General features: G+C 41.2%; 1 protein-coding gene across 2 annotated transcripts in view; it reads left to right on the top strand.

The window, feature by feature from the left end:
* Dnah11 (dynein axonemal heavy chain 11) overlaps positions 1-22,478 on the top strand; it is a 314,894-nt gene that overhangs the window by 74,658 nt on the left and 217,758 nt on the right. For both annotated transcript variants that reach the window (XM_028880929.2, XM_037210919.1), the window contains exons 29-30: positions 7,635-7,784; positions 10,803-11,036. In XM_028880929.2, the coding sequence (XP_028736762.1) occupies positions 7,635-7,784; positions 10,803-11,036 (384 nt within the window). The remainder of the gene's footprint in view (positions 1-7,634; positions 7,785-10,802; positions 11,037-22,478) is intronic.

Raw genomic sequence — 22,478 nt, 5'->3', positions numbered from 1 at the left:
CACTTCTGACCACAGGACGGAGCGTGTCCATCTCTGCCTTTTGTGCTGACATGCTTAAATGTGCTCCTGGTGTGTGACATGAGACGGCAGCATGTGAAGTAACACTGCAATTGGCCATAAAAGGCACCCTTGTGAGCAGATAACTCATCCTGACACTTGTGAATGGCTCGAATTCTTCACCCACCCCACTCCCCAAAACTCAATTTAAGAGTGTTGGTCTAAGAGAGTGTCTGAAGTTAATTGTGCAATTTGTTCAGCCTGAACTTTTCAAGCAGGGAGGTCTGATGTGGAAGCTACTTCCATTCTGTGAACTGAAGTACCTGGTCTAAGACACTGGGGTGACATGTCACAGAGATGCAGTTTGGTGTGTCTTGGATGTCTGCAGCTAGTATTGGCAGTCACTAAACTAGGTTTAGTTCAGGATTTGAAGATTTCTCTCCATTTGAAATTAAGCCTGACCTCCTCAGTGCATAGATTATCTACAAGACAGTGGACTGAACATGTATCTGTTCATTGCTGCAGAAATAAAACTTGTGCTATACTTGTAGCATTCACCAGCCCATGCAGTAGTTACGTATGGGCTTCGTTACATAGTTCACTAGCAACACTCCTTGATTTTTTTTTACCCTTTTAAAAAATATCCACTTGTGGGTTTTTTTGTTTTTTGTTTTGTTTTGTTTTTTAAACTAAACTAGTGTGGCTCAGTTAAATGGTACCAGGAAGCCCTTGCATGCCCTTCCAAGTGTAACTATACCGTAGAGTAACTGACAGTTCTGGTAGTCAGGATTTCATTTTTTTATTTTTTGCAGTGGACTCTAATGAAGTGGCGAGTAATTCCTGCCCCCCCCCCCGGGGGAGTTTCCTTCCCTGTATATTCACCATGGGGAGTTTAGCTGGTATGTGATGTTTAGCTCATGGGAGACTTCTCCATCATTGAGCTAGACTGAAGAAAAAACTTGTAGTGCTGTCATATGATAGGCTCTGTTTATGAGACCCCATGAGACACACCTGGCTATTGGGCACCTGAGATGTAGCAACTGAATACATGGCTTTTTCCTTTTAACCATTTTTAATTTAATTTAATTGGTTCAGCTACTGGGAAACCTTATTGGGTTTGCAACAGATTGAATGAGTCTGTCTTTGACCTTGTATGTTTAGGAACTCTAAGTACAAATGAAGTATTTCTGATGAAAATTTCTGAATGGAATATTCTATAACTATAAAACACATACCTTGTTTCCAAGACTCATCAGTAAAATAACACAAACCATTTCATTAAGTTTTATGCTCATCTCATATTAAAATGATACATTGGGTCTATCAGATTAAAGCAAATTTCACTTGTAAAACACTAGTTTAATATAACGTTGCAGTGGCAGGAATTGAGTTCACAAAACACTCTTTGAATTGACAAGATACGCAGTGTGCATGCTCAGGGAATGCCCTTCAAGGGCAAGAACACCAGGCTGCATGAGAGGAAATGGGCCAGCTTGTCTCTACATTGAAGCTTCTTACACACTGTCGGCACCCAGGAACGTGATGGTGAGAAATGGGCTGAATATTCGATGACAAGAGGCGCTGCCCGGTCTTAGAGGGGCACAGACTCAGACCCACATCCTTGTGCAGTGTTTGTATAGACAACTTCTCTCCTGGGTGACTTCATGATAAAGTACACATTCCAACACTTGGATTCCGGTGATGGGGTTCAGTAGCTACTCAGTGTCCGATCTTGGCCACAAGATGATATTCTTTTACAGAGAGCTAAGAGAAAAAGGCATCAGATGCGGATGGCTAGCTGAGGGCTTGCAAAAATGAATGGCTTTAGTTAAAATGAAACCAGCTACAAATCCTGACTTTTTTGGAGGAAGTGGAACTTGGGAGGGAGTGTCTGGGAACTGTTAAAACACTTGTCCTGTGAAGACCTGAGGTCAGATCCCCAGAGCCCATGTAAATGCTGGGTGGATGTGGTGGCCTTTCTGTAATTCCAGCATGAGGGATCCCCAGAGCAAGTTGACTGTGTAGACAAGCTGCATTGAGGAGAGCCCTGGGTTCAGCAAGACACCAGTGAGCAAGTAGAGAGTAACTGAGAGAGACACACAACAAAACCTCAGGCCTCCGTATGCACACGCATGCTCAGGCATACACAGTTGCACACTCAAATGCACCCACATATATTTGAATAAACATACATGCATAACACACACACACACACACACACACACACACACACACACACACACCACCTCCTCCAAGTCCCCACACTGTAGGATCGTAGATTCCGGAAGAGGAGGCAGGGATAGTCCCTGAGTTAGGGTGGAGCTGAGGAAGGGGTAAGGAGGAGGCAGCAGATGCCAACACACAGAAGACAGTTTTTGTCAGTCTTGCTGTTGAACAAGGGAAAGAAGCTTCTCACAGAAGTGTAGGTTGTAACGGACGCCACCCAGTGGAGACCTTGAGACTGCAACCTGTTGTAAATGGTTGCCATTGTCTTAAGACATCCTGACATAAAGAGGATTAAACTTCTAGGTATGTATTCAAAAGAAGAGTATCTAGTTTTTAATATATTGCATGTCCAATGGAAATGATCTGTTACTATCCTCTCAAAGTAATTAAAACATACTTAAGCACAGATCATATAGCAATGTGTCTTTTTCCCTTGGTAAACTGGGTTGCCACTGCTTAGGAGTATATGGCAATTCCATCACTGGAATTCCCTCCACAGACAAGTTGTATACTATACAATAATATCAGAGTAATAATGTGAGAGCAAAGCAAGTGCCTCTTTAATGTCCTGAGAGCCAGAACTTAAATGTTACACATGTCAGGTTTTGCCAGTAAGGAGCTCTAGTATGTGTGTGTATGTATGTGCATGTGTGTGTATTTGTGTGTATGTATACACACATCCCATTTAGGGCTGAACAACTTATAAGTCTCTTACTCTCTGCACATTTGGTAATGATGTTGATATATGTAAACATTGTGTCTTCTGTGTAAAAGTTTACCCACTTGTACATGCTTTCCCCTATGTGAATTTCAGTTTTTAATAAGTTTACTTGAAAAACTATGGTTTTATGTTCTGATCACCTTATGAAGATTATGTGATAGGTACATGGCAAAAAGGACAGAAATCATCCTAAGATGCATTGTTCTTAGAATGTACTCCTGGATGCTGCTCTGGGTAATTGCTCTGCTTTATGTGTCTATCCAATGTATTAAATAAAATGGTCATATTACTATACGACATGTTGTATGATGGCTACTAAAAGTTTCAATACATGACTGGGCCATGACTAAGTCTTCTAAAATAAATTTAGACTCCCAATAATAGTGTGTCATCACCAGTAATAAATACTATTCTAAAACAAGAATAATTGTTTATTATTTTGACAGATTGGCTTGACTACTTATGTACTTGCTGTTAATAGGATAGACTCACATCTAGTCTTATTCTAGAGACTAATAGCTACAAAAGACAGGACTGCCTACATTTAAGTTCTTACATGGTGGTGGGTATTGTTGTCATTGTGAATGGCTTAATGAACACGCCAGTGGGCTCCTATGTGCTTGCCAGGCCAGCTGTGGTACAGCTTTGTGTATGTTTTGTCTTAGTGAGTAGCAGCATCTTTACATACACTGAACAAACATAGAATTAGAAGAAACAAAAGCCAATGGCAGAGTTTGAGAAGAGAATTAGAGAAGGCCAGCTTCATCTTCTTTCCCTTCATTTTCTAGGTAAACAGCAGACATAGGTCATGGATATGTTATTGGTTTGTATCACAAATTATAAAATAAATGTAAGTTTTTACATTTAGTAAGAGATTCTCTCTGTGTATGGTTCCAACAGTACAGATTCCAGTTACCAAGGACTAGCAACAACCCAGATCCCTGACAGTATGATCCATATTTGAGATGCTGTGTTGTACTGGGGGGATGATGGAGTAAGCCTTGACTGCTAGCTCTTTGGCCCACAGAAACCACAGATGTGCGGTGTTATCAGCAACAGTCATGCCATATCTTTCAAACGCTGTCAACAATAAGCCACCGTGCATCTGCTGCTAAGATATTGCTGTATGACCTCAGTGTTCCTAGGATATTTCACACACAACAACAAATGATGGAGAGAGGGGGTTAGAGGAAATTTGAATGCACAGAGACTCGCAGAAAGCGTGTCACCTGGGGATAATGCTAGAAGTGGATGTTGAGGTAGAAGTGGAGTTAGGGAAGATGGGACTGGAGGTTGACTCCTTACTCTTGAGAGCCTGCACACGTCGGCAGGCATGCAGCTTTTGAAGAACAAACTTCCCGATGTGAATGATAGCAGTGGTTGGAACAGAAAGGATGGCATGGCCCAGAGTAAGTGACAGCAGCAAGGAAACAATCCCAAGGGAGACAAAGGAAAGCAAGAAACACCAGCAAGCAAGCCCGATGCCCTGCTTTAATAAACGGTGGGAAAATAATCATAACACTGGAAGCTCGAAGAACAACATGGCGGTGGTTGACCCAAACTCAAAAGGAGTTCTTTGTGAAGACACAGAGGAGCTGCTGCCGCCATGGCATAAGCCAGGAGAGGCGAGCACTGAATGACCTCAAGGTTTTCCACAAAAGAACCCACTTCTTTTGGTATGTTTACTCTTCTGAACTACACTCTCCCCAAGGCGTTTGCTGCTCTCTCCATTTCCTTACTCATTTGCAACCCACCATGAAATTTTAACGTTTTGCCAAAAACTTTTTAGAGGTCTTTTTACTGTCATAAGTTTCCATGTCACTTATTGAGATGGTTGATGTACTTTCAGGTCACATGACCATTTTTATGAGCGCACACTACTGTGCCAGGCTGGGATCGCCTGTGTGTATTAGGTGGGCACAACACTCAAGTAACATTATATACATGGGGGGAACATTATTCAGTTTTTGTTGGTAACCTTTTAGAAACCAAATTAGAGCATGATGAAGTTTTCGTTCCTTTAATAATAGTCTGAAAGTGTTATTTTAATGTATGCTTTCAGTTGTAAAATAAAATGCTTTCCCAAGTAGTTAACTAGGAAGAAGAAAATTAATTTCACTTAAAATACAAATATACCTCATCAGAAAACACTCATTTTTAAAAATCTCCTTAGAAAGTTTCAGTAAGAAACATCTGATTCCAACCATGCCAGCAACAAGTCACGGAGGACTGTAGGTTAGAAGATTTACGTTTTCTGGCCACCACCAGAGTGGCTACAAGGCCAGAAGATGTTGTGCAATTATTTTCTGAGCAAAGCAATAATGTGTGAGGGCGTCTGATGGCTGAGGTCTCATTTATCCTGCAGCTTTTCAACTGAATATTCTCTAGGCCCATTACGCTGTAGAAGCCATTTGACATCTGTGCGCTTCCTGGCCACTTCAGTGGGGAGAGTGAATGGTTAGATGATTGCAGAGACGTTCTGTGTGTAAATGTCCTTTGGGTAATGTGCAGGATGGAGGAGAGTATAATAACCCAGGTAGTGATCTGCTGCCTACCACTCTCCCTGTGTCTAGAGTAAACATGAGTCTCAGAACCCCATCTGTTTTAAACTTGAAGACATCCTGATGCTATTTTCCTTAATGCTAAAACTGCGAATGCAGCAATGTGTGAAGGCTGTAGACTTTAAAAGATTGAATCATCCCCAAGGAAACTCTTACTGATCCTGCTGGGCTTCTCATGCAGACACCGTAGGCAGTTGCTATTGTTCTAGGAGCTGTCCTTACATACCAAGCCAAGCTAAAGTGCAGGCATGAAGCCCATGTGCTGGGAAATGTTGCCAGCTTCCAACCACCTTCTGTTGGCAACAGCCTTTGTTTTCTGTTGAGGTAAAATTTATAGCACACAAAAAAAAAATCAGCTATCTTAAAGAATACAGTTCAGTGTTATTTGCACATTTCTAGCGTTATTCAACTAACATACCATCTTCTATTCCCGAGACATTTTTTATCACCCCCAAATTAACCTCTGTATCCATTACCTTCCTTGCTTACGTCTCTCTTGCTAGAACCACTAGGAAACACTGGTCTGCCATCTGTATCTGTGCATTTTCCCATTCTTGGTATTTTGTGTAAATGATCATACAGTTGACGGGATTGGATGACTGGCTGTTATTGTCATTGAGCTCAGTGTTTTCAAGGTTCCTTCATACTGTCTTTTTTTCCCCCAGAGTTAAAGATCGAATCCAGGACCTTGTGTGTACTAGGCAAGTGTCCTACCACTGAACTACATGTTAGCCTTTAGTTTTTTGAGGGGGTCTCACTACATATCCAGTCCAGGCCGGACTAGAACTCAGTTTTTCAACTTTCATTACCTTAGTTCTAGGATATGGGAATGTGCTAGCACACACTGTCTTTGTTGTCATATACACACACACATTTCATTCCTTCATATGTCTAAACAGTATTCCACAGTATGTATCTTGCACAATTTGCTTATTCATCTATTTGAGTGGGTATTTGGTTGGTTGTTTCTACCTTTTGGTTACTGTGAAATATGGAGGTAACACTGCTATACAGCTGTCTGCCTGAGTGGCTGTCTTCAGGATGTATTGATGGTTTCTTGGTGACTCTATTGATTTGCTGAGGGGCCATGAGCCTGTCCTCTACTCAGTGGTACCATGTGTCAGGGAGGAGTGTGAGCTCCCACCACTGGTGATTCCTCTGGGCCCGTCTCTGGCCATTAGTCTTCTCCAAAAGAGATGAGTGACTTGGCTGATGTCTGGCTCTGAATCCACTTACTGAAAAGCTGCCTTCCTCTCCATTCCTCCATGGCAGTGCTAGGTTGTTCCTAGGTGGGAGGCCTGTCATGACTTTTATTAGGAGGTTCAGTGGAGGGAGGGTGTGGCCCATTCAGGGCTTATGTTTGGAGACCATTTATATATTTTTTTTCAGACTGACCTCTTCAGACAAGTGCTGGGCTTTGTCTCTTATTTTAACGTCAATTTGTCAAATTTGAATAAGGTCCATCATATTCAATGCATCAGTTTCCTTTGGAGAATGCAGGCTGTGAGAAGTGAGGACACAGAAACATGGTCTTCATTAATGTGTCTTGGACCTGTGAATGCAAATTTGCCATTCAGTCTCAGCAGTGTTGACTTGGAAATCTTACCTAACAAATCAAAAATAGAGAAGCATCATTCAGTCCCTTTACATACCAAGGATTCATGAAACTCAAAGTATCCCACCTAAAAAAACGAAGTCATCAGACCCCAAACCATAAGATTTTGTCTAATTTGTATGCTTATTTCAGATATTTTACCATTGTTTCATACTTTAAACCAACAATATAAATTTGAATTTTAGAAATTTGATCATAGAAGTTCTAGTAAAACTTAATGTCCCCAGTTGTGGTGAACAGAGACAGGTTGATAAGCTCCCAGGCTCTGGATAGAAAATGATTTTGCATAGTGAATATTCACTAGGCTACGTATGATGGTGGGATCAGAATGCCTGGCCACATCTCTGTCAGCTTCATTTCAGGTATTGGTATTTTAATAATTACCTTGATTTTGAGACCATTCTGGAAATCTATGAAGAAAAGTTAATAACTTCATACAGCTTTTTTTCCCCCTCAATTACTAGGGTACATGTGCAGTAGGAAACATTCAGCTCCTCTAATGTTTTGGTCTTAGGTAACACGCCACCTCATCAAACTCTTTGACAGCATCTCGGATCTGCAGTTTGAAGACAGTCCAGAAGTTCCCACACACAAAGCAACTGGAATGTTCAGCAAAGAAAAGGAGTATGTCCCATTCCAGGCCGGGTGTGAATGCATAGGCCATGTAAGATTGGATTTTGAGGTTTTCTATGCAAAGGAGGTAATTTTTGGGCATTTCCTCAAGGTTGAATTGAACTAGCAAGACAATTTAGTTCCTGTCAAAAATCAGGAGGCTCAAGTTCATTCTGTGCTGGAGAGTGCTGTTCACCGTCTCCAGGATGCCAAGGAGCTCCTCCCCCATGCACAGTTTCTGCTCATTTAATTTTAGCATCCGGCAGGGTGTCCACAATGTTTGGAGTTCAGCCGACAGAAGGGACTCTCACCACTTGAATGAGCAGAACTCGGGATCAGAAGCACATGTAGCCTGGTAATAGATCTTTGACCAGTGTACCCTGCTTTTGCTGTCCCTCAGAGGCTGTGGGAAGGGAAGAGGCTTTGTGGCTGGACATTCTGATGTGAATTCTGTGAACAGTTACTGACTTGCATTAGTAAGTAAAGTTGGCAAAGTCAAGATCATGCTTTTTTCTTTATCCCAATTACTGTGCAGTTAGTTAGCTAAGCATGGTCTCTACTCTCATGGACAAATACCTAAAAACATCCTTACCAGTTAGCCACAAGGAAGAGTCATTTTGCTATATGACAGCTTTAACTGCAGTCTGATAGTTTAGAAGGTGTCTTAGGGCCTCTGTTGCTGTGATAGACTATGGCCAAAAACAACTTGGGGAGGGAAGTGTTTATTTCATCTTATAACCCTCAGGTCACATTACATCACGGAAGGAAGTCAGGGGAGGAACCTGGAGGCAACCACGGAAGCAGCAGCCATGGAGGAACATGGCTTACTGGCTAGTTCCTCATGGCTTGCTCAGAATACTTTCTTATGTAACTCAGGACCACTTGCCAAGGGTTGGTGCAAACCACAGTGAACTGGGCCCTCCCACATCAATAATTAATCAAGGAAATGCCCTTGCAGGCTTACCCACAGGTCAGTCTGGTGAGAAAATTTTCTCAGTTGAGGTTCTGTCTTCTCAAATGTTTCTAACTTAAATCAAGGTGATAAAAGCCAACCAAGACAGGGCTTGCACTCTTTCTGATAAAATTTGGGAAGCTTGGTCTAATCTACGGTGTCACCTTGTGAGTGGATTTTATCACCAGAGACCCTCTCAGGACCGGGACAGCCTCCTTGAAGTGTTCTCTGCAGAAATGCCATCGAAAACTTATTTTTACCAAGGTTCTCTTCACTCCTCTGTTACTTTTTAATATTATACCAGAACATTCTGCCAAATGAAGGGGAAGCAGATGGTAGGATACTCTGATTAAAATATATTTTTGATCTCTTGGGCTTTTTAGGATATTATTATAGTGATTAGAAAAAGTCACCATAAACTATCTTGACAAAAGTATGCTGCTGTCTGCTGCCTCCCCGGCAGACTGCTCATCAACTGGCATGGTGCCCAGAGGGGGATCGTCTGACTGATGGATGTGGTTGTCACTACCAGGAACCCTTGATATTGGAAGATTTCATAGAGCTCTAATTTATTCTATAGAAACAACTTGTGCTAAAAATTTCTGAGCATATATGGCATTAATTTTCTAATTAGAAACCTTTGTTCTATATATTTTATAAAGATGCTTTTTGCTTTGTCTTTTTATGCTTTCCCTGCATTTTTATGATTGGTTCCTCCAAATTTAGTCTGTTAAATTTAATTATTTATTTATTAAAAGCCTATTATGCATCAGATTGGGCTTTTAGAGATCAGAAATGAAGAAGCCGTGGCCCTTGTCTCATTGAAGAGATGGGTGCATATATATATTGTAATAACCAGATGTGGTCATTTTTATCTTTGGATGGGCAGAATGTCAAGAGGTTTCAAACAGTCAGAATTTGGCCAGGACATGAAATCATACTATGATGTTGCTATTGTTGGCATAGTCATCTGAACATGGACTGGTATGTCAGGTTCCCTAATGGGGCTCCCGAGGACAGGCAGATCTGCTGAGGACATGCATCCCAGAGTACAAAGGAGATGCTCAATGACTGGTCTACTGAGGGTACATGCTGCCTGATGGCATGAGGGGCTGTGCTTCATGATGAAGGCAGAAATACAGAATCCGCCAGCTAGACTAGGGACCACGATCTTGTGAATGTTAATAAAGCCCAGCTATGAAGCCAGGAAAACCCCTCATAGTAAAAGGTAGATCATGGCCAGGACCATGTTCCCTTTACTTCTCAAGAAGGAGATAGTCAGCTCACTGGGGCACCATTCCAGTTCTCAGAAGGTCAAAATGCTGCTGCCATCCTCAGGGAGCCAGGGAAAGAGATCAGTTGAAGCATCTTAATCATCTTCTGAGGCCCTTAGAATGTACAGCTATTTTATTGCTAGGTTCTATTATATACAGTCTATACAGCCTCATAGTTATAGGACCAACTAGAAACAGATGTACGGCTCAGTATAACAAAGTACATCTGAGCAGCAAGGAAAAATTGGCTAGAATGTATTTATGGGAGCAAAATGAACTGGAAGTGAAGTTTTTAAAAAGATTAATTTTCACAAGTCAGCAGTTGTCCTATCTCTTACACCATCATACTGTCTAATTTCTGACAAGTGTGAAGATTGGAACCAGTAGGAATATAATTAAGATATTTACTGAAAACACTTTGGCTTAAGACTAAGCACTGTGAAGATTTTTAGAGGAGAACTTTTAGGAGAATAAAATGTAATCAGACGATACAATTCTTAAAATCACGATTCTGAAGGCTGTAGGCTCCAACTCATGCCTTAACAGGAGGTCGTGATGTTTGGCTTCTCAAACACTCAGTAAAGGAGTTCTTGTGTAGAACCCCTTTATCTTCAAAGCTGAGGAATGAATGACATCATCCTCTGTTTAGGAAAGCTGTTCACCCACTTAGAGGTTAAGAAATTAGATATAATTTGGGGAGGAGAAAGGCTTGTGAGGGGAGAACCTTTGTCAGTCAGTGGTGGAGTTTCCCTCTGAGTTCTCCGTGTATTTCTCAGATGGGCTACAGGAAGTCCATCTGCGGTTGCTGGAAGCCTGTACTACCACATTTCCATTTTCTTCCAAGGTGGAAAGCTGGCTTCTGCAGCTTGAACAGACTATGAAGGAGACGGTGCGCCAGGCTATTGCTGAAGCCATCGCAGCCTATGAAGAGAAACCTAGGGAGCTGTGGATCTTGGACTTCCCAGCTCAGGTGGCTCTAACTGGCTCACAGATATGGTGGACCACAGATGTGGGAATTGCCTTCAGCCGGCTGGAGGAAGGCTATGAAACAGCCCTAAAGGATTTCCATAAGAAACAGGTACTTTTAGTACTTTCAGATTTATGGTTGATAGAGATTGAACAGTACGTGTCCATTCACTTATTGCAGTGGTTCTCAATCTTCCTAAGGCTGCGACCCTTTAATATAGTTCCTCATGTTGTGGTGACCCCCAGCCATAAAGTTATTTTCTTTATTACTTCATAACTGTAATTTTTCTACTGTTATGAGTCATAATGCAGATGTCAGATATGCAGGATATCTGATAGGAGACTCCTGTGAAAGGGTCATTCCACACCCAAAGGGGTCTTGACCCACAGGTTAAGAGCTGACATCGTTTTCCATTAACTTTTGGTGAAAAATGGATTCTTGATTTTCTAATCTGAGGAAAATGGGGTGCTGTTTCCAATTTAATAAATTTAAAGTTGAAAGATGCAGATTAAAGAAGTGGCCAATTTCTTCCAGGGTGCTGGTTGATTTATTGATATCTGTACTTTGATTATAACTCTGACGTGAGGACATTTAAAAAAACATTGCTATTCTCTCAGTGTCCAGCTCTTGGTGGTCACTCCTGGAACTGACATCTTCCTGCAGGTTTCTGTTTGGTTCTCCCTCCCTCCAACTTGCCATTTCTTGATTCTCTGAATATTTATTTCTTAAAATAGTAAATGACATTCTGTGGATATGTGTTTATATCAGTTTTATTATTTCTAACTTGATGATTTCTTTATTGTTTGTTTATTGTTGAAGATGAAGAAGAAAGTCCAGGAAGGGAAATAAAGCAAACAAAAAAGGTCCACTTTATTGAGAAAACATTGACAGCAATTGGCATGCAACCATCCAGAAGTTTTCCTTCTGTCAGCTAGCTAGCTATCTTTCTGTGTGAATGTACATGTGTATGTAAATAGATACTCGTAGCTATTCACCTGGAAACATACTTTTTGTTGGTAGATATAAAAAGAAGAACATCACTGTCCACCTATTTTATATGTCGCTTTGCCAGAACTACTTCCTCCTGTAACTTTGAGTTTATTGGGGTTTGGCCCCAATGCTTCAATTTCTATTTTAAAATTTTTACTGGTCTTAAATGATGGAAATTTATATACGTACAATTGAGAACTTATTCGATACATGTGTACACAGCCAAATCAAGCCATCTGACATGTATATTGACTGACTTCTGTGGTTGGAACATTCAGAATCTGTCTTAGCAGATTTTGAATACATAGTATTTTGTTGACTGTTGTCTTTGTGATATGTGATAGGCTCTTAACTATATTCCTTTTCTCCAACTGAAAGTTGGGCATCCTCTGACTGGAATCTTCCTGATTCTCCTTGCCTCTCAAAGCTACTACTTTACATACTTTAAATGAGTTCTATTTTTTATGTTTCATATGTAAATAAGCTGATGAAATATTTGTCTTTCTGTGCCTAGCTTATTTCACTTAACAAAATGTCTTCTAGATTCATCACTGCTGATTCAAATGACAGAAATGACTTCAGAACTCCACTATACATACTTACTATAATTTCTTTACTCATTCATTCATTGATGGACATGTAAATTGATGGCATATCTAAATTGTTATGGTAATACTTCGATGAACATAGAAGTACAGATGTTTCTTTTAGCCCACAGACTTCATTCTTTTGTGTATATAGCCAGTGGTGGATCATATGCTAGTTTTCTGAGAAACTTATATTGGCTTTTATTTTTATTTTTTTTCTTGTATTCTTTTTTTTATATTTTATTTTTTTAAATTTTACAATACTATTCAGTTCTACATAATAGCCACAGATTCCCTTGTTCTCTCCCTTCTTGTCCCCCTCCCCTTCCCCCCATCCCACCCCCCATTCCCACCTCCTCCAGATCAAGGTCTCCCCCGAGGACTGGGATCGACCTGATAGACTCAGTCCAGGCAGGTCCAGTCCCCTCCTCCCAGATTGAGCCAAGTGTCCCTGCATAAGTCCCAGGTTTCAAACAGCTAACTCATGCAACGAGCCCAGCCTGGTACCACTGCCTAGATGCCTCCCAAACAGATCAGCCAATCGACTGTCTCACCTATTCAGAGGGCCTGATCCATTTGGGGGCCCCTCAGCCTTTGGTTCATAGTTCATGTGTTTCCATTCATTTGGTTATTTGTCCCTGTGCTTTATCCAACCTTGGTTTCAACAATTCTCGCTCATATAAACCCTCCTCTTTCTCGCTAATTAGACTCCCGGAGCTCCACCCGGGGCCTAACCGTGGATGTCTGCATCCAGATTCCTCAGTCCTTGGATGGGTTTATGGCACAACTATTAGGGTGTTGGGCCATCCCATCACCAGAGTAGGTCAGTCCCAGCTGTCTCTTGACCATTGCCAGCAGTCTTTTGTGGGGGTATCTTTGTGGATTTCTGTGGGCCTCTTTAGCTCTTTGTTTCTTCCTTTTCTCATGTGGTCTTCATTTACCATGGTCTCCTATTCCTTGTTCTCCCTCTATTTTCTTGATCCAGCTAGGATCTCCCGCTCTCTTTCCCTTGACCCTCGCCCTTCATTGATCCCACTCATGTCCAGGCTGTTCATGTAGATCTCATCCATTTCTCCGTGTCTTTCTTGGGGTCCCGTTTTCCAGGTAGCCTCACTGGTGATGCGAGTAGCAGTCTAGTCATCTTTGTTCCACATCTAGCATCCTTCTATGAGTGAGTGCATACCATATTTGTCTTTCTGAGTCTGGGTTACCTCACTCAGGATGATTTTTTCTAGATCCATCCATTTGCCTGCAAGCCTCATGATGTCATTGTTTTTCTCTGCTGAGTAGTATTCCATTGTGTATATGTGCCACAATTTATTTATCCATTCTTCAGTTGAAGGGCATCTAGGTTGTTTCCAGGTTCTGGCTATTACAAACAATGCTGATATGAACATAGCTGAGCAAGTGCTCTTGTGGTATGATTGAGCATTTCTTGGGTATATGCCCAGGAGTGGTATAGCTGGATCTTGGGGGAGATTGATTCCCAATTTTCTAAGAAAGCGCCATATTGATTTCCAAAGTGGTTGTACAAGCTTGCATTCCCACCAGCAGTGGAGGAGAGTTCCCCATCCTCTCCAGCATAAAGTGTCTTCAGTGTTTTTGATCTTAGCCATTCTGACAGGCATAAGGTGGTATCTCAGAGTTGTTTTGATTTGCATTTCCCTGATGATTAGGGATGTTGAGCAATTCCTTAAATGTCTTTCAGCCATTTGAGTTTCCTCTGTTGAGAATTCTCTGTTTAGTTCTAAAGCCCATTTCTCAATTGGACTGTTGGTCGTTTTGATGTCTAATTTCTTGAGTTCCTTATATATTCTGGATATCAGTCCTCTGTCACATGTGGGGTTGGTGAAGATCTTTTCCCATTCTGTAGGCTGTCGCTTTGCCTTGTTGACCGTATCCTTTGCTCTACAAAAGCTTCTCAGTTTCAAGAGGTCCCATTGACTGATTGTTTCTCTCAGTGCCTGTGCTACTGGTGTTATATTTAGGAAGTGATCTCCTATGCCAGTGTGTTCAAGACTCCTTCCTACTTTCTCTTCTAGCAGGTTCAGAGTAGCTGGATTTATGTTGAGGTCTTTGATGCACTTGGACTTAAGTTTTGTGCCTGGTGACAGATATGGATCTATTTGCAGCCTTCTACATGTTGATATGCAGTTATGCCAGCACCATTTGTTGAAGATGCTTTCTTTTTTTCATTGTACCCTTTTGGCTTCTTTGTCAAAAATTATATGTTCATAGGTGTGTGGGTTAATGTCAGGGTCTTCAATTCGATTCCATTGGTCCACATGTCGGTTTTTATGCCAATACCAAGCTGTTTTTATTACTGTAGCTCTATAGTAGAGCTTGAAGTCAGGGATTGTGATGCCTCCAGAGGTTGTTTTATTGTACAGGATTCTTTTGGCTATCCTGGGTTTTTTGTTTTTCCATATGAAGTTGAGTATTATTCTTTCCAGGTCTGTGAAGAATTGTGTTGGTATTTTGATGGGGATTGCATTGAATCTGTAGATTGCTTTTGGTAAGATTGCCATTTTTACTATGTTAACCCTGCCTATCCATGAGCATGGGAGATCTTTCCATTTTCTGACATCTTCTTCAATTTCTTTTTTCAGGGACTTAAAGTTCTTGTCATATAGGTCCTTCACTTGCTTGGTTAGTGTTACCCCGAGGTATTTTATGTCATTTTTGGCTATTATAAAGGGTGATGTATCTCTAATTGCCTTCTCAGCTTCTTTGTCCATTGTATATAGGAGGGCTACTGATTTTTTTGAGTTGATCTTGTATCCTGCTATGTTGCTGAAGGTGTTTATAAGCTTCATCAGTTCCTGGATGGAATCTTTGGGGTCACTCAAGTATACTATCATGTCATCTGCAAATAGGGAAAGCTTGACTTCTTCCTTTCTAATTTGTATCCCCTTAATCTCCTTATGTTGTCTTATTGCTCTGGCTAGAACTTCAAGTACTATATTGAATAAGTATGGGGAGAGTGGACAGCCTTGCCTCATTCCTGATTTTAGTGGAATTGCTTTGAGTTTCTCTCCATTTAATTTGATGTCGGCTGTTGGCTTGCTGTAAATTGCCTTTATTATGTTTAGGTATGTTCCCTGTATTCCTGATCGCTCCAAGACTTTTATCATGAAGGGGTGTTGGATTTTGTCAAATGCCTTTTCTGCATCTAGTGAGATGATCATGTGGTTTTTTTCTTTGAATTTGTTTATATGGTGTATTACATTGATGGACTTTCGTATGTTGAACCACCCTTGCATCCCTGGGATGAAGCCTACTTGATCATGATGGATAATTGTTCTGATGTGTTCTTGGAGTCTGTTTGCCAGTATTTTATTGAGTATTTTTGCATCAATGTTCATGAGGGAGATCGGTCTGTAGTTCTCTTTCTTTGTTGCATCCTTGTTCGGTTTAAGAATCAGGGTAATTGTAGCCTCATAGAAGGAGTTTGGTAATGTTCCTTCTGTTTCTATTATGTGGAACAATTTAGCGAGTATTGGTATTAGCTCTTCTTTGAAGATCTGGTAGAATTCTGCACTGAAACCATCTGGTCCTGGGCTTTTTTTTTTTTTGGTTGGGAGACTTTTAATGACTGTTTCTATTTCCTTAGGGGTTATTGGACTATTTAAATAGTTTATCTGGTCTTGATTTAACTTAGGTATGTGGTACCTATCCAGAAAAATGTCCATTTCTTTTAGGTTTTCCAGTTTTTTGGAGTAGAGGTTTTTGCAATATGACCTTATAATTCTCTGGATTTCCTCAATGTCTGTTGTTATGTCCCCCTTTTCATTTCTGATTTTGTTGATTTGGATTCTCTCTCTCTGTCTTTTGGTTAGTTTGGATAAGGGCTTGTCTATCTTGTTGATTTTCTCAAAGAACCAACTCTTTGTTTCATTATTTTTTTGCATTATTCTCTTAGTTTCTAATTTATGAATTTCAGCTCTCACTTTGATAATTTCCTGGCGTCTATTCTTCCTGGGAGACTTTTCTTCTTCTTGTTCTAGAGCTTTCAGGTGTGCTGTTAAGTCACTAGTGTGGGATTTCTCCAACTTCTTTATGTGGGCATTTAGTGCTATGAATTTCCCTCTTAGCACTGCTTTCATAGTGTCCCATAAGTTTGGGTATGTGGTGTCTTCATTTTCGTTGATCTCTAGGAAATCTTTAATTTCTTTCTTTATTTCTTCCTTAACCCATTGGTGATTCAGGTGAGCATTATTCAGTTTCCATGAGATTGTAGGTTTTCTATAGTTTTTGTTGTTGTTGAAATCTAACTTTAAACCATGGTGGTCTGATAGAACACAGGAGGTTATTACAATTGTTTTGTATCTGTTGAGATTTGCTTTGTGGCCAAGTATGTGATCGATTTTAGAGAAAGTTCCATGGGGTGCTGAGAAGAAGGTATATTCTTTTTTGTTAGGATGGAATGTTCTGTAGATATCTATTAGGTCCAATTGGGCCATGACATTAGTTAAGTCCTTTATTTCTCTGTTAAGTTTCGATTTGGGAGATCTGTCCAGTGGTGAAAGTGGGGTGTTGAGATCTCCCACTATTAATGTGTGGGGTTTTATATGTGGTTTAAGCTTTAGTAATGTTTCTTTTACATATGTGGGTGCCCTTGTGTTTGGGGCATAAATGTTCAGAATTGAAACTTAATCTTGGTGGATCTTTCCTGTGATGAGGATGTAATGCCCTTCTTGATCTCTTTTGATTGATTTTAGTTTGAAGTCTATTTTGTTGGATATCAGGATGGCTACACCCGCTTGTTTCTTAAGACGATTTGATTGGAAAGTCTTTTCCCAGCCTTTTATTCTTAGGTAGTGTCTGTCTTTGAATTTGAGATGTGTTTTTTGTATGCAGCAGAAAGATGGGTCCTGCTTTCATATCCATTCTGTAAGCCTATGTCTTTTTATAGGTGAACTAAGTCCATTGATATTAAGGGATATTAACGACCAGTGATTGTTCATCCCTGTTATTTTTGGTGGTAGTGTGTGTGTGTACTTCTCTTCTTTGGGGTTTACTGCTGTGGCTTTATCTATTGCCTGTGTTTTCGAGTGTGTATCTGACTTCCTTCGGTTGGAATTTTCCTTCTAGTGCTTTCTGTAGGGCTAGGTTTGTGGATAGGTATTGTTTAAATCTGGCTTTGTCTTGGAATGTCTTGTTCCTTCCGTCTATGATGATTGAAAGTTTTGCTGGGTATATTAGTCTGGGCTGACATCCATGGTCTCTTAGTGTCTGCATTACATCTGTCCAGGTCCTTCTGGCTTTCAAAGTCTCCATTGAGAAATCGGGTGTTATTCTGATGGGTTTACCTTTATAGGTCACTTGGCCTTTTTCCTTTGCTGCTCTTAATATTCTTTCTTTATTCTGTACATTTAGTTGTTTAATTATTATGTATCGAGGGGACTTTTTTGGGGGGTCTAGTCTGTTTGGTGTTCTATAGGCTTCTTGTATCTTCATAGGCATTTCCTTCTTTAAGTTGGGAAAGTTTTCTTCTATGATTTTGTTGAATATATTTTCTGTGCCTTTGAGTTGGTATTCTTCACCTTCTTCTATCCCTATAATTCGTAGGTTTGGTCTTTTCATGGTGTCCCAAATTTCTTGGACATTTTGGTTCATGACTTTATTGGCTTTAGTGTTTCCTTCGGCTGATGAAACTATTTCTTCTACTGTATCTTCAATGCCAGAGATCCTCTCTTCCATCTCTTGCATTCTGTTGGTTATACTTGCATCTTAAGTTCCTGATCTTTTACTCAGGTTTTCTATTTCCAGCATTCCCTCTGTTTGTGTCTTCTTTATTTTTCCAATTTCCCTTTTCAGGTCTTGGACTGTTTCCTTTATTTGTTTCATTGCTTTTTTCATGATTTTCTTTCAGTACTTTATTGTTTTCTTCCAGTACTTTATTGTTTTCTTCCAGGACTTTAATGTTTTCTTCCAGGACTTTATTGTTTTCTTGCAGGACTTTATTGTTTTCTTCTAATTTGTTTGCCCTTTCCTCTAGTTGTTTACAGTGTTCTTCCCATTTTTTTGTCTTTTCCTCTACACAAGCCTCTACCTTCTTCATGAAGTTACTCATAAGGCTATTTTCTTCTGCTTCTTCCAATTTTTGATGTTCAGGTCTAGATGTTGGAGGCCGGCTAGGTTCTGGTGATGCTGTGTTGCTCTTCATTTTGTTGTATGTACTTCTGCCTTGATGTCTGCCCATGTCCTTGTGGTTCCTTCTTGGTCTTATCAGTGTACTTGTTTCAGAAAGAGCTGACAGATTCAGGAAGTCTCTCTCTCTTGTCCAAATGGGAACTCTGGGGCAGGATGGAAGCTCTTATCTGGACCGGAAGTCTCTGGTCCAGAAGGGAAATCGGGGGCAGGATGGGAGCTGGGGGCCGGTCTCTAAGTCTCAGGAAGTGGCTGGGGTCTCGGGCAGATGGGCGTGGGGGCAGGGCGTGGAGATTGCAGGGGCTGCCAGGGGGCTTGGAAAAGGGGATCCCTCCCAGTGGGGCTAGACGGGGACCTGCCCGGTGGCCAGAACCTGGGGCCAAGTTGGGCAGGTCTTCCCAGGGTGGCTGGTGCCCAGGGATGGGGTCCGGGTTGGGCCCGGATACTCACCTCTGGTCCAGAAGGGAAGTTGGGGGTATATTGGTTTTTATAATGGCTGTACTGACATGTTACTACCAAGAATGTACAAGGATTCCCTTTAAATTCTTCATTATTCTTACTTTAGTAGTTTCTTTCTCAGTGTTTTTAATCTGTTTCCTCCAAATTCTGTCATGTGTATGTGTGTGTTTGTGTGTGCAGCTACATATGTATGTGTGTGCACATGTGCATAGAGGCCAGAGGTTAATCCCAGGTGTTACTTTCAGGCACCATCCACCGTGATGTTTTGTTGGCGTTTGTTTTGTCTTTGAGACAGTGTCTTTTCTTGATCTGCAGCCCATGCATCAGGCTAAGCTCGCTGACCAGAGAGCGTTAGGGATCCACCTGTCTCTGCCTCCTAAGTGCTGGGATTACAAGCATGAGCCACATGCCTGGCTGTTTCATGTGGATTCTGAGGGACAGCAAACACTTGAGCATCAGAGCTGTCAACCCCCCAAACAGCTTTTTAAATCAGTTTTACGCTGTCCAGCCAGTGGTTTCCAGCTTTTCCTATCATGTCCTATTTCAGAGAACGTTAATAGATTTACTTAGATCACAGGTTGCTGTCAGGGCCTGGTTTGTGTGCAGGATCTCTCTACCCTGAGTTGGGAAAATTGTGTGTGTGTGTGTGTGTGTGTGTGTGTGTGTGTGTGTGTGTGTGTTTTCCTACTATTTTTTTCAGGAGTTGTGGATTCTGTATTGGCTCTGGGGTTAATAACTCAGGATAGGTTTCCTGGTTACACTGGCAGGTATGATTTGAGACCTTGATTTATTTTATAGGACTTTTTCCCTTCCTAAAAGCCCAGGTACCTCAGGCTTTCACACAGTTCTTCGGAGCTAGGATGTGGAGGTTTTCCGGAGCCCTCTATTGGACTGTGAAACCCTTATGATCCTGACTGCTCAGTTCACACTCCTGCCCTTGTACAGACAGTGTGGGATCCACAATCTAAATGTGATATTTCTGTTCCCGTGTGGCAACTGAACCTCATCCTGCAGATGCTGAGTCTCTAGATACTACCTGAGACTGCCATGGTTGTAGGCTATTAAAATACATCCTGCTGCTTTGCCTTTGAGGCCTGGCTTTGTGTCATTAGGGTAGTATTCCCCTTCCCCTCCCTTCCCTTCCCCTCCGCTCCCCTCCCCTCCCCTCCCCCTCCCCTCCCTTCTTCTCCTCTTCTTCCCTTCTTCTCCTCTCCCTCTCCCACCCCTTTCCTCTCGTTATTATTAGTAAGGCAGTAACTAACCTTGCAAGTTTATGCAGCACATGTCCCTTGTTTCTTCAGAATAGATTGCCAGAAGTAAACATTCTGGTCAAACCCCTTGGAAGATGGTACAAATTTACTCACTAGTGTTGATGCCAAGAAGCGTCTTATTCCTTCCCTCAGCAGCATAGGGTTGGCTGTTTCAAAAGATTATGACTAGAGCTGCATTCCTGTAGCGTTCACTTAGCCAACTAATGAATTTAGTTTTCTTTTCTTAATGTTTTTGTAAGGTTTTCCATTTTTTTCAAGAGTTGTTGCATATACAGATACACATATCTATATGAGGTGTACATGAGAAGAACAAGAGGGTAAAGATTAAAAGTTATTATTGTATATGTATGCATGAGAGAGAGAGAGAGAGAGAGAGAGAACATGCATATGTGCCTGAGTGAGCATGTGTGAGGATCAGAGGATTAGGTTGACAATTTGGGGAGTTGGTCCTTTCCTTTCGCCTTGTTGGGACAGGATCTCTTTTGTTTCTCCTGCACTTCATATTACAGAATTTCTGGTCTGCATGCTTCTGAGAAAGCCTCTTATCTCCACTTCCCATTTCACCATAGAAGTGCTGGATACTGATGCAGACCACTCCATCTGGCTTCTTTTATGAGTTCCAAGGATTATCAGGCTTGTGCTACATTCCCTTTTAACCCAGGAGCCATTTCGCCAGCTTGTGATAAAAGCTTTTCTGAAACACTTCAGCACCCACTGGAGTGTTTGACAGAGTGGTCACATGGATGCCTTCAAGAGCATTCAGTTCTGCAACTGGTACTAACATGGATATTGGAGAAGAAAATGCTTGCATGCTGCTGATGTTGTGGTTAGGGTCATGACAAGTGGATGCATCTCTGCTGAAACCCATTTGGTGATCTTCTTTTAAAAGTTGAGTGTAACTAAGACTGCAGAGATGACTGACTCAGTGAGAAAAAACTGCTTCACAAGTATGAAAGCCTGAGTTCAATACTCTGCCATGTAAACACTGAGCGTGGCTGCATCTGCATTAAGCCACAGAGTTCTGGAGGCAGAGACAGGGGAATTGCTGGGGCTGGCTGGCTGCCAGCCTACCTCTAAATTCTGTGAGAGACCTTGTCTCAGGAGAATAAGGTGGAGAATATAGGTGCAGGGTACTTGATGTCTTCCTTTCGTGTCCATATGTATGCACTTGGCACACACAACCACACATGCCCACCACACACACATACACACATGTATACACTGCATATCTCTGTGCATGCATGCTGGAATTCATTTTTAAATTAAAATTACTCTTGTAATAGTGGGAGAAGCTTTTTTAATGAACTTCGGAACTTTAAAAGAGCTTAGTTTTAAAACTAGAGGTCAGAGTTGTTATTAACAGATTATCTGCCTACAAATGTTTTTCCTGTTTCTGCTTGCAAATCAGTGAGATAAGTGAACTCAGATAATTGTTTTAAATTCTATTTCTTTCCTGGAGACCTGTCATTATTGCATGTACTATGGAATTAGATTAAGAGTACTCATCACACAAGGCACACACATACATGCACACAGACAGACAGCACACGCACACACACACATACATGCAAACACATGCACGCGCACACACACACACACACACACACACACACACACACACACACACACACACGTGCATGCACACACACAGCCCTCTGGCTATGTGCCCTTACCTTGCTTTGTCAGAATTTTTAAAATAAGATAAATCAAATAGATTTAGATTTGATTCCTTGGATTTCAAAGTTCTTTGGCAAAAGTGTTGCTTTTGTTTTTTGCTTTTTTGAGGAGACTTGTGAAAGCTTCCCCTGCCCTTATAATTGAACTGTGCAGAGAAGCATCGAAAAGGGATAGGAGATTTTACACTTGAAAAAATTAGCTGTGGTGTGTTTAGACTTCACCCAGAGAAGTGTGGATAAAACCATGATAAATAATGTGAAAGTAACCTCATTGCCGTCTTTCCCAGCACAGATGAAGAAATATTGTAGAAAGAAGGAAAAGACTGTCATTGTGCTGCATAAGCCCTCCCTTTTAGTCCCTGGCTGAGAACTTATTTTAAAAAGCAAATTGCATACAAAGTTGATAGTTGCATTACT

This window comes from Peromyscus leucopus, chromosome 14, assembly GCF_004664715.2.
Source record: "Peromyscus leucopus breed LL Stock chromosome 14, UCI_PerLeu_2.1, whole genome shotgun sequence".
Taxonomy (NCBI): domain Eukaryota; kingdom Metazoa; phylum Chordata; class Mammalia; order Rodentia; family Cricetidae; genus Peromyscus; species Peromyscus leucopus.
This window is presented reverse-complemented; position numbering and strand designations above follow the sequence as displayed.